The 12,862-nt window shown below is 46.6% G+C and overlaps 1 protein-coding gene across 7 annotated transcripts in view; it reads left to right on the top strand.

The window, feature by feature from the left end:
- Positions 1–12,862, top strand: part of dlc (deltaC) — a 20,560-nt gene continuing 7,698 nt past the window's right edge. For 5 of the 7 annotated variants that reach the window (XR_013901171.1, XM_080288380.1, XM_026192378.2 and 2 more), the window contains exons 1-7: positions 2–214; positions 420–662; positions 898–955; positions 1,222–1,479; positions 2,556–2,744; positions 5,249–5,418; positions 6,430–6,649. Coding sequence is in view for 6 of the 7 variants with exons in the window: in XM_080288380.1 (XP_080144506.1) it covers positions 164–214; positions 420–662; positions 898–955; positions 1,222–1,479; positions 2,556–2,744; positions 5,249–5,418; positions 6,430–6,649 (1,189 nt within the window). In the remaining variant the exon portion in view is untranslated. Of the gene's footprint in view, positions 215–419; positions 663–897; positions 956–1,221; positions 1,480–2,555; positions 2,745–5,248; positions 5,419–6,429; positions 6,650–12,862 lie in introns of all 7 variants that reach the window. The other 2 variants (XM_080288379.1, XM_080288378.1) reach the window with 1 other exon arrangement.

Here is a 12,862-nt window from a genome sequence, read left to right as displayed (position 1 = left end):
GGACGACAGCTGCGGTCCAGAGTTCAGCGCGGAGCGGATTAAACTTTGTTTCAGTTCGGGTTGCACACCGCGGACATTGCCCGCTCTTTCTGGAGGTTTTTCTTCGTCTCTCCGTTTGATTTTGGATCCTTTGGACTTTACGCACTGGACCTGTGGACGCGCCATGGCACGCTCGCTGCTGCCGTGTCTCCTGCTGCTCGCCTTGGCACAGACGGTGAGTGACAGCGCTCACGGGACCCACGGGGGCGTGGGGCTTTGTTGATGCTTTTGTTAAACTGTTGTGTTACGTGTTTCGGACACGCTGCGCTGCAGAAACCGCGCGCGTCGGGTTTGTGATGCAGACGTGCGCCGTTTTGCAGTGATGAATTCGTGTGCGTCTTTGCACCAGGTGACCCCTCTCCTCTCTTTGCCCCCCTCAGGCTCTTACCGCCGGAGTTTTCGAGCTCAAGATCGACTCCTTCACCAGCTCCAGCGGCATCTGTGGCCAAAAGTCTGAGGACTGCCTGATTTTTTTCCGCGTGTGCCTCAAACACTCGCAGAACGTTATTAAGCCGGAGCCGCCGTGCACGTACGGCGAAGCGTTCACGGATGTCTTCGACGCCGACTCCAACTCCATCTCCGAGAGAGAGCCCATAAGAGTGCAGTTTCAATTCAAGTGGCCGGTAAGTAACGACAGTCACGCGTGTTTCAGGCGTGACAGCAGCGCAGCGAATGCACTAAAGGAGTTATTTCTTTATTGCTCTTGAAATCTTAAAGGTTTTCAGCCACAAACATCCAGAGAAGAAGAAACTTTTCTCAAAAGCCTCAGAAAGACAAAGCAAACTCAAATGTGCCGTTTCCCTCCACGTCTACTAACATCTAACTAACTAAGATGTTTCCTTTCCCGGTTACTTTCAGGGGACGTTCTCTCTGATCATTGAAGCCTGGAAGGCGGACGCTCCAGGACGGTCCATAGGTAAACTCCCGACGCATCGCCGCCGGCTCACCGGCAGGTGGCGACAGCTCACACAATCAGGCCTCATGCTCACAGTTCATCTTCCCGCACAGAGAATCCACTCGTGATTCGTACCTGTGAACATCAACAAGCACCAGATAAAGACACTTAAAACTATTATTTGTTAATGTTTACTATCGCCACAGACGAACATAATTAAAAACACGAGTGGTGTTTTTGTCTGATGATGATGATGATGATGATGATGATGATGTATTTCCAACCAGAGAATCCGAACAACCTGATCAGCCGGCTGGCCACCCGCCACAAGCTGAGGGTTGGAGAGGACTGGACCAAGGGCGAGAACACCAGCAACCAGAGCGAGCTCCACTACTCCTACCACGTCGTGTGCAAGGAGTTCTACCACGGGGAGGCCTGCTCCGCCTACTGCCGGCCACGCAACGACACCTTCGGCCACTACACCTGTGACAAGGAAGGGAAGATTAACTGCCTGGAGGGCTGGAAAGGAGAGTATTGCACAGTGGGTGAGTGTCCTCTGTGATGCTTTCAGCAATTCAACAGAAATTGTCCTTTAAGGTGTAATTTTACTGCTTATGATCATTTGAGGAGAGTCATTGGTGCCCTTCTCACTTAAGATTACACCCAGAGTCACACGCTGAGCAAAGCTGTTTTTAACGGCTCCAGTCTCACGAAAATATACTAAAAACGTTCAATGATGCAACAAAACTGGCTCCAAATCAGGAGCGATCTCTTGTTTTCTTACAGTAGTGCCAGTAGTGCAACTCCTCCTCCTGAGCTCCCTCCATTTTTTATTCTAACGTTTCTCCTGCTGAGGAGGGGGGGGGGGGGGGGGGGTAAAGAATGGGACCCTTGGCAGCCTTGAAATTGTGAAGTCAAGCAGTTGTCAGTGCCACCGCTGGCCCTGGTGGCTGCAGGGGACAAAAAAGAGATGTTAGAGCTTATGTTGTTTCCAGTGTGCGTGTGTGCCTCTGAGGTCTGCTCCTTTTGTTTTGAGATCAACAATGGGCCCCCAGTCGGCCCCCGGCCCGCCCGCCTTTAAGGGGACACGCGCTGCAGCTTAATGTGTGCTGCCTTGCGTGAAAGGAGACAGCATGTGTTGCTTTTGTTGTGCGGGCCAGCTGCTTCGTTCAGCACTTAACAAGCACTTGTAGGGGAGCTGTGTGTGTGTGTGTGTGTGTGTGCGCGTGCGTGTGTGTGTGTGTGTGTGTGCGTGTGTGTGTGCGTGTGTGTGTGTGTGTGCGTGCGTGCGTGCGTTTATTCATTCAGTTTTAAGGTGAGCTTTCAGCAGGTCCAGGTTAAAGTGAGTCTCCAGGAAATTAAAGAAAGTTAACGTGATGCAGTCATGTAATCGTGACCGTGTGTGAGTTTAAGGAGGAGTCCCTTAGACGGGTGAGGAGCTGTTTTGTCTCTCACACACACACACACACACACACACACACACACACACACACACACACACACACACACACACACACACACACAGTCATGATAATATTTCCTCCCTTCCCTCTCTTTCTTGCGTTCTTTAACCTTCCTCCTCCTGCCCTCTCTCTCCCTGCGTCCCTCCTCCTCCCATCAGCCATCTGTGCAGGGTGCAGCGAGCAGCATGGTTTCTGCAAGTCTCCCCGGGAGTGCGTGTGCCAGCAGGGCTGGCAGGGCAAGAGCTGCGACGAGTGCGTCCGACACCCCGGCTGCAAACACGGGACCTGTAAGCTGCCCTGGCAGTGCGACTGCAGGGAGGGCTGGGGCGGCCTGTACTGCGACCAAGGTGGGTTTAAACCTGCGGGAGCGTCGCCCCGGTGGGGTTAATGGGCAGCTGAGGGTTTCCTTTGCAGGTTCAAGCATACCCCCACCCCACCCCCACAACAAACCGACGCTGCGGCTGATTTGTAACTTCTCCTTTTTCTGTTTATTGAAATAAATCCACACACTTTCAGAGCTGCAAAAAGATTCACCCAGTTTGTTGGCAACAATTTAAACTTTCAGGAAAACAGTGTGAAGCTGATGTATTTCACTATGAGGTGTTTTTCTGCCTGTACGTCAGCTGTTACTGTCCTCCCACAGTGACGCATTTTAGCTGAAACTATGATTTATTTCACAACTCTCATCGAACAGCAAGTAAAAACCAAGAGTGCTCTTTAAAGATGTTTTATTTTTAGTTTAAGGAAGTGTAGAGCTGTTTTTAACCATCGTTTCTGATGCCAGAGGCGTCTGACTAACTAAGATCAGATTAATTTGTCACTTATATCTTTAAATGACCTGATATGATGCAATTTATTCACAATATAGAAGAAGCTTGGGGCTGATATGAAATGAGGGCTGCATTCGTGTGGAAGCAAACCCCTTTGCAGACAAGCTTTTGGTTCACCGCATCAGTTATTTTCTGTTTCAGAGACTTTTACCTGAAATGTCAGCAGACATCGTGTCAGCAGCTCTAAATACATTTCTGACAATCTTTAGAAATAAGCTGCTGGTTTAGTTTTATGAGCCAATAACAGTTTTTAAGTGACTGTAACAATGATTACTTTATACGCAGGTTCTTTAAAGCCACGCACCACAGCAGGTTAGCCACACAAATGTTGTGTTTCATGCACTTTGCTGCTGAACCTTCAGTTCAGATGATTGTTTTTGCTGTGACGCAGTGAAGAGTAATCATGAACATTTCATATAAAGAATTTAAACATTCAGTTTTGTCTTTGGTGACACAAACTTTTGGCCACAGCGGTTTTTAAATCCCAGAACTGAGAACTGTGCTGCCATGCAGAGGTATGACCTCTGACCCTGCTCATCTGCAGAATATCAATAGATTTAAGGTTAAAGATTGAACACATTAAAGACAAATTTCCACATTTGATAACAGATCTTTATGAGGGGATGTTTTTATGTGCGTCATCTGCATGTATGCAGAAAAAAGCCACATGTATTGTGTTTAAATGAAGACGGTTATGTTGGGCCAGTATAACCAAAACATGAACAATAAATATGTTTTTCTTCCCACAAAGTCCAGACAGGGCAGTGGGAGGGTGGTGGGATGGTAGAAAAGCCATTTCTAATATTCCCCTCAGACGTGACACTGCTGGTGCCTGACCGGACATCCATATGTGACGAGCTGGGAGAAAAACAGTCCCACTGTTGCTTCCATCGATGACGCCGAGCACAGAGGACACCGAGTCCTCTATTTGAACTTTTAACGGCAGGATTTGGCACCCTGGGAATGAGGATTTGCTCCTCAGCAGCATTTGATCATTTATAAAAGTAAACCTTTAGACAAAGGCACCGAGGTTGACAGCATTGTGTTTGAGCTGAAGCGGGGCACCTCAGGGCGCCATCCTGAGTCCTTTTACATTTTCCTTAATACCTTTCCTTTTATTTTCCTTTTTTGTACATATGTTCACACACCGATCACTCGCATTGATCCAAGTAATCTAATAACAGCTCACATGACAAACTTTCTGTCTTTTTGCCTCTACATGCACCGCTCAGGGTTTACATTATTTGCATTCTGGTTATGGATAATTACATTGCTTTAAAGTGATTGTTCAGTAGACTCAAAAATGTTCAGGTACCTAAAACTTAACTACATGTTGCATTTCAAATGAAGTCCTGAACATTTTTGCTTTTCCCGTTCTGAACAGTAAACTGTCAGCTTAACCAAACCTCTCACCTCTAAGATACATCACCAATCACCTGCTGATTGATTAGGGTTACGTGGATCTGTGTTTGAGATCTGCAGCAGAATAGTAGCAGTAGAATAAATATTGTTGTAAATGTTAAATTACCTGCCTGCTGCTGTCGTGGTTAATGCGACAGTTTCCAACTGTGTCAGCTGGTTTTAGCATTTCAAACAGAAACATGTTGTTTAGTGTTTTACAGCAGCTCCATCTGTCGCTGCAGAGATGAGCTGGACTCGTGAATTATGTTTGCAAGAAAACACATGAATCGCATTGTGAACAGGGAACTCCACAGATGTGTCTGTGTGAAATTAGAAATATCAATCATAATAACAAAACCAAAACACTTTAATTTAGTGGCACTGAGGGGATTTTGTTGTGGTTTTGAGTTCGACTTTCAAACACCAAAGATAAGATAAAACTTTATTAATCCCTCGGGTGGGTTCCTCTGGGAAATTCAGTTTCCAAAAGCACAGCACCGACACCGACAAGGATTATGGTAACAATCAAAACACTAAAACAGCAGACGCCACAGTTGCCTCGTCTCTTGTTGTGGATGTTGTTGTTTCCCGTTTCCTGTAATCTTCTTTCTTCACTGCAGACCTGAATTACTGCACCAACCACAAGCCGTGCCAGAACGGCGCCTCCTGCACCAACACCGGCGAGGGCAGCTATACGTGCGCCTGCCGGCCCGGCTACACCGGCAAAGACTGCGAGGTCGAAGTCAACGAGTGCGACAGCAACCCCTGCAGGAACGGCGGCAGCTGCAACGTAAGTCAGCAACGGGCTCGGTGCAGCCAAACCTCCTTTTCTTTAACTCTTCAGATCGTTTAGGAAGTAACTCCCAACTTTACCAGCTTCTCACGTGCAGGATAGAGCGTTTCCTGGCGGAGTAGCATGTTGGAACAAAAATGCCAGACACAGTCGGACTGGATGTCAAGCTGTTAGCCCTGAGAGGTCAGAGGTCACTGATGGTCACTGTTATGGCCCGTCTAGGCGCGGCCAGACCACAACAAAAAGGCGGTCCACCCCTACATGCTCCTACATTAAACCAACATAGTGACACAGTGAACGGTCTGCCGGTTGGGTCGGGCCGAGGATGAATCACCTGGCAGTCCCTGGCGGTGTCTTCTTATGCGCTGCCTCCCGGTTGTTAGCCAGTCGGTACGATCCATCCACCCTGGATGCACCAATCATGGAGGAGCACCTGCACACTCAGTCGTAACAGTCACGCTAATCCAAATCTTGTTGTGCAAAGTCTTAGCAATCAGGGAGGAAAAAACAAAGAGTAATCAGCTGGTGTGCATTTCCAATAAAGCGTTTTTCTCCACAACTGAGGTAAAGGTCGGGGTCGGGGTCGGGGTCAGGTTAGGGGAATGGGGCTGTTGGTGATGATGGTTTAGAACTTAGTGTTAACACTGTTCGCTCATCATCATCTTTTAGGGAGCCTGAAGCATGAAGTAATTGTCAGTAAATGTTTCATTCATCAGTGCTGTTTATTGAACCTTCTGATAAATTAAAATAGTATCTTAAACAAAAACTCACACTAATGTTCACAAAGCTAATTCTGACAGTGCTTATACCTCAGAGGGGTAACGGTGCGGATTGCTGGTGCAAAGTCCGTGTGATTTTGCTGATGATGTAATAGTTCACCGAACTATAACCTGCACTAACTGCTCGCAGCAGGCCGCACCTTTGCTAACCGATGCTGCAGAATCAGAATCACACGCAGCTTTGCTTGTCGCCTCCTCACCTTGTTCTTCTCCTCTGTCTCTCCTCCAGGACTCGGAGAACGATTACTCCTGCACGTGCCCTCAGGGTTTCTACGGGAAGAGCTGCGAGATCAGCGCCATGAGGTGCGCTGACGGGCCGTGCTTTAATGGAGGCACTTGCATACAGGAAGACACCGGCGGGTACACCTGCCGCTGCCCGTCCAACTTCACAGGCTCCAACTGTGAGAAGAGGATGGATCGATGCAGCAGCAGCAGCCCCTGCACTAACGGTACCAGTCGAGTGTAGCCCAGTTCATGCACTTCACATCATCAGAAACACAGAGTGCCGTCTGATCTCTAACCATGCTAAAGTTCACAGTTACGCTTTCTATGTTATCCTAGTACGTTTTAAGTTCTCTTTGAATGATGTTTGGCCACAGACTGTTCACACAGGGCCAGAACGACCCTCAGACCTCCAGGCTGACGACCCCAAATGGGCTCGAATCCACAAGGCTGCAGATTTCATATACTCTCTATCTATTACATGTAAAGTCACATATTTGAAAGCTTTTTACTGCTTTTAGCTCATGAAAATCTAAAGCACTGTATCTCATATTATTAGAATGTATATAAATAAAGATTTGCATACAGAGACTTCTGATAGCAGTTGATTCACACACGTGGTTGGAGTCCCATTACCACGAACCGCTGCATCAGTGTGTCGTGGACATGGCGAGCGTGTTGTTGCTCAGGCGTTGTTGAAGCTGTGACGGCCACCAGCTCCTGTCGGGTGCGTCTCGTGTTCCTGTCGTGGTTAGCAAACCTCGTCAGCAGTTGGAAGCATGAAGTGCGCTAGCATCTTCTGGTAGATGGCTGCGCCGATTTTGGACGACACCCCAAACCATCACAGAAACCTGACATTAGACTTCAGACCCCTGGATTCTGTGTCTCCGACTTCCTCCAGGACCTTCCTTTCCAAACAAAATGCAAAACTTACTTCAGTGAAAAGAGAAATTTGGCTCCTCGAGGATCAGCTCAGTCCAGGTCAACAGTCGTCCCCACGGTTGTGTTTGCATGTAGTCAACTAGACCAAAAGCTGCACGGTGTTTATGCTGTTCCAACAGTGAACGACGCAAACCTGAAATATTTCTAATAATTTGAGATACTGCAATTTTGGTTTTCATGAGCTATAAGGCGTAAAAATAAAACTTTCACGTTTTTGGTAATAAAAATTGAATATATCAAAGTTCCATCGGCTCAGCCTGGCAGCTGGATTCAGCATCTGTTCAGGGTCACCAGCAGAGCCCCTCAGGAGCTCCTGGGCAACGTCTAAGGCAGGGGTGTCAAACTCCAGGCCTCAAGGGCCGGAGTCCTGCAGGTTTTAGATCTCACCCTGGGTCAACACACCTGAATCACACGATTAGTTCATCATCAGGCATCTGGAGAACTTCAGGACATGTTGAGGACGTAATTTAGCCATTTAAATCAGCTGTCCTGTATCAAGGTTACGTCTAAAACCTGCCCTCGAGGCCTGGAGTTCGACACCTGTGGTCCAAGGGTTGGTTTAGCCTCCTGTAAACAGTCGGCTTGATGATTAACAGGAAATAGTTGACAGACCTCTCAGAATTCACACATGTGGAGCAACACTTACTTTTAATTCAGTGCCGTGGTGACACGATGCACGCTGCTGCGTTTGCTCCTCTGCAGATACATTTGGAATAAGTCATGCAAGTCAAAGGACAGAATAAATAGAAGCAGCGAAATACTTCAAAATACGTTCCTGAGAAGAAGCAGGTCAGTGAGGAACTGGAGGAAGCAGCCGCCCAGGCTTTTGAAGCATCATCACAGCATCGCATGAGTCATCAGAGAAAACTGAAAACTGTGACTTTGCTGTGTCTCTGCTAACACACACACACACACACACACACACACACACACACACACACACACACACACACACACACACACACACAGTTTATAATTGTGTGTGAAATATTGAGATACCTTTGCATTCAAACGCCTTCATAGACGTGCACGTGTGTGTTTGCAGGGACTCGTGCATTCCTAGTGAAGTTTTGACGCCACAACATACGTCGAAAACATCACTGTTAAAAATCTTATTAGGTCCCCATTAACCACTTTTATACAATGAACAGAACCAGGCAGATATTATGACTTAATACCATTTTTGAACTTTCCTCAGAAACAAATGTAACGAGAGAGAGGGCTCACGTTTGCATTTTCACCTGGTCTGCGTGTGAGCCAATCACAGGCATGTTTCACACACTGTGGGAGTTCCAGAGGTGGCTGTGGAGAGGGACACGCTCTGGTAAAGGACAAAGACGGTCGTGCTGGTTTATTTTCTCGTGCGCCCGGTCTGTCTGATCGATCGCGTGCTTTCTGAGCTGCTGCTGCAAACTGAATACAAACAGAACAGCAGGCTCGGCTTTATTGTTCCAACAGTCCTGTTTGTACTTGCCAGATAAGACTGAACCACGTAACAGCAGCCTCCTATCAGTGCATCCAAAACACGTTGGGAGCAGGAAAAGCTGATAGAAAGTTGAGATACTCTGTGCCTGTGCAGTTCAGACGTGCAAGTGGCTGACATCCATGTAAACAATGCAGTAAATGCGCACTCACGCGTGTTTAATCCGTGAAACTAATATCCGATTTGTTCGCTAACCAGCGTTGGCGTCTGTGCAGCTAAAAATAGCAGCCGAAGTCTCTGAATGAGATCGCTGCAGCTCAAAGTGTAAAGAGGGACTGAGCTGCAGGAATGTGTCCAGTCTGGCTGCTTTTCTTTATTACGTGCAGATTCTTTGAATGCTTCTCAGCTTATCAGAGTTTGGTGCTTTTTCTCACCTGCTGTTTGTGCGACTCTTCAGCTCTGATGATTTTACTGCAGTGGCTTTGCGTTGGCGGCCTTGGCTTAAAGCCTCGACATCCCAAAGGCTGGGCCGTGCATCAGTTAAACTTTAATTTAAATGCTGCTATAAATCAATGTCCCACAGTGCACAGGCTGCAGTAATGATTAAATAATGACACGTGAAACAACCACAACACACAGAAATGCACCAGAGTTTCAACCAGTTCAGTTTCATTGTGTTTACTTTCGTTGTCACCCAGCAGTCAGGTTAAGTGAAAGGTCGCTCCTGTCGGAGTCAACACAGTCTTACAGTCTTCGTCTAAATAAAAAATAGTTGCAGATTCGGTGCTTTGTAGGCGCCGTGTGAGCTTGAAGATATCAGTGCATATTTTAGACATGGCTGCTACAGCTCGCGTAACCTGCTGAGGTTTTGAAGCATTTCAGCTCCAACGGTCATTTTCTTTGTTTCCTGATATTTTGATGACTCGGGTTGGCGCTGAGGTCACCGAGGATGATTCAGACATCAGAGGGTTGACTTCTCAGCTGGTATATGTGGCTTGAAGTGCAGGGACAGCCTCAGGAAAATCAAATCTCAGTGCATCATCTGCGTCACTGGGATGTTAATCTGTCTTCTGATCAGCAGTGTGTTGCTCTAAACTGCACAGCTGTGGTAGAGTTCAGGTTTGAGGTGTTTTTGGTAATAAGACACAAAAAAGAGCAAATGATGTTACTGTTTGGTGACTCCTACCTGTCTGGCTGCAGCTTTCCATTACAGTTAACGGTCTCTCCTCTCTACATGACAGAAATATAAAAAGCATTACTGAGACGAGGCCTGATGTTTGTGTTGGAGCAGATCAAAGTCACCTTTGTTTATTTTGCTGGTTCCCAGTTTCCCGGTCAGCACTGATAACATCACTCATATCTTATCAGGTTCTGGAGCCGGTAAATTCATATTCAGAATATGAATATTTGGAATTTGCATGCTTAGATGAAATGCATTCATTTGCAGCGACTCGTTTGGGGCTCGGCTTAGTCTTGCCCAGAGTGCGAAGGCTGGTGTGGAGAGAATCGGAGCTAAACTCCTGTAAACCTCACAGCGAGCCTTTCAGATGTGATAGAACATGAATTACCAGTCCCGACTCTTCCTGGGAATCGTTATGTTGTCATTTGTTGTTCTTGTTGTGAACCAAATATTTCTCTGCTGCCAACGAAGGATAGGAGCGGATAAAACATCTGCTTATGCTTCTCGGTTTATATTTCAGTTGATGAAGCATGACATGAGCTTTATTACCCGCAGCCTAACGTAGGCTGAGAGCTCCTTAATGCGATTTAGAGCTTTGATGTTGCCATGACTGTAGCACCAACAACGCTCGGCACAAGCAGCTGCAGAAATGTAGATTTTCATCAGCTTCACAGAGTTAAAAGCACATTAGTAGCTCTGTTCTTCCTCCACCTGCCCTCACGATGGTCATATCTGTCTGTCGCTGGCTTATGAGCCAAAGTTTATTTTGAAGACCGTCTCTCACTGCAGGCATGAGTGGAAGCAGGTTAGCATGACTGTTGTGCATGTCGCACGGCTTTTACAATAAAGTTTGCAAGCACTCGTCAACCCTGCACTGAATTGTTCCAGTGTTTGGAAAATGTTGAGTCCTTTCTGCTCTGAGCACAATTTATGATGCAAAGTTAAACGTTTCTACCAGTAACTGTACACAGACGTGGACCTGCGATCTTTAAACGCTTGTAATCAAAGACATGTGTCGGGACGAGTGCCAGGCTTTGCGTAGATCCCTACTCGGACCACCAAAGCAGCTGCTAATGATCAGGGTATGGATTCAGGCCGTGTGGCTGAGCGACCTGTAGTGTCCTGGACCTCGTTTAGATCCGTTTGGTACCCAGAAGACTTGGCTGCTGCCATCTGGGGGCGTCTTTGCAATGACGAGGGTGCGCTTGGTCAGCATAATCAACGTTAGCCGCTCCACCTGCGAGTGGTGTTAGTGCTGTGTGTGTGTTGCTTGGCGGGAGCTCTCGAACATGTCTCGTCACCTCCCGCACAATTACAAACACTGTGTCCTCGTTGCCTTAAACAAACCTGTTTTCGCAGCAGCTCTGGAGACGAGCTCGTCCTTTTGTTCACCTACCTGATTGCACTCGACTCTGTCGAGAGTCCAGCTCTGCTGCCAGCTGTTAACGGTCTGATAGAGTTTTCATCCACGGCTCATTTCTTCCTGGAAATGCAGACCAGAGCTTCACAACAGCAAGATAACCATACAGTCGGCTCATAGTGGCACGCAAATATCCGCAGACGTGTGTGTGATTCCTGAGAAGTCAGTTAATGCAAACGATCCAGGAAACACAGTGAAAGTTTTCATTTCTCTTTTCAAGCAGTTTATTCTTATCAGTATTATTTTCTCTTATTTGTGTCCAGAACTTCAAATTGCTCCAGATCAATAATCCATAATAGTTCAACTGTAGTTGATCATAAATATTGATTCAGGCTTTTTGGTACTGATAGCATTCAATCATATACACGCTGAATATTCAAATGTCATAAATATCACTAATTAAACTGTGATGTAACCTCATCATATACTTAAAGCACTGTGCAAAAGTCTTGAGTCAGTCACGTCTTTATCGTTTGCTTACACAGAACCTGAGTGTACAGATTTTTACACACTGGCCACGTTTTCACTCGTGTTCTGTCCAGGGCCCTGTTTCAGGAAGCCGGTTTAGTGCAAACTCTGAGTAAGTATACCCTGAGTTAACGGAAACTCTGGGTTTCCGGTTTCACAAAGCGAGTTTAGATTAATCCTGAGCCAGTTACTATGACGACACACTCCGTGAAGCTAACCTGCCCCCTAGCAGGTTTACTTCAACTAACCCTAACTTTCTCCGCCTCTTTGTCAGAAACCTGACAGTAGGAAGTGTCAGACATGGCGTGCCACTTCCTTGAAGAGCCAGTAGATGTTGAAGCCCAAATTCTCCGCAGAGCTCTCCTCCGGGAGAGAGTGATCAGAGCGCGTTTGGACATTTTATCATTTCCTGATGATTTCCTGTGTGAACGTTACCGTTTCTCAGCACAATCTATAATTTATTTGAATAACATCCTCAGGCCTAATATTGCTCATGTGACACATCGCGGACATCCTCTCAGTTCATTACATATTATTTGTATCGCACTTCGGTTTCTTGCAAACGGGAGCTTTCTGTATAATATTGGTGACGCTGAGCACGTTTCCAAGGCTACCGTCTGTCGGGCAGTCAGGAATGTTACAGTTGCACTGAAACGTCTCCTGTACTCGTCTGTGGTGTTCCCCGGTCATAGACCCACAAGATTTATCAAAGAGGGATGCCACAAAATTGCAGGTATCAGGATGAACAAAACTTAATTCATGATGTGGTGATACTTGAACTACTACTTAAAGTTTACATTTATTTTCAGGGTTCCCAGGCGTGATTGGCTGTACAGATGGCACTCACATTCCAATCATTGCTCCTTCAGTAAATGAAGGAGACTATGTGAACAGGAAGTCTTTCCACAGCATTAATGTACAGGTACATAGTTCCCTGTAGCATTTCAAACTAACAAATTATTTCATTATAGTAATGGATGCTAATTTGTGTTCTCTGCACTGTGAAG

This window comes from Astatotilapia calliptera, chromosome 14 (genome assembly GCF_964374335.1).
Source record: "Astatotilapia calliptera chromosome 14, fAstCal68.1, whole genome shotgun sequence".
NCBI lineage: Eukaryota > Metazoa > Chordata > Actinopteri > Cichliformes > Cichlidae > Astatotilapia > Astatotilapia calliptera.
The sequence above is the reverse complement of the archived record's forward strand: the minus strand, read 5'-3'. Positions and strand labels throughout refer to the sequence as shown.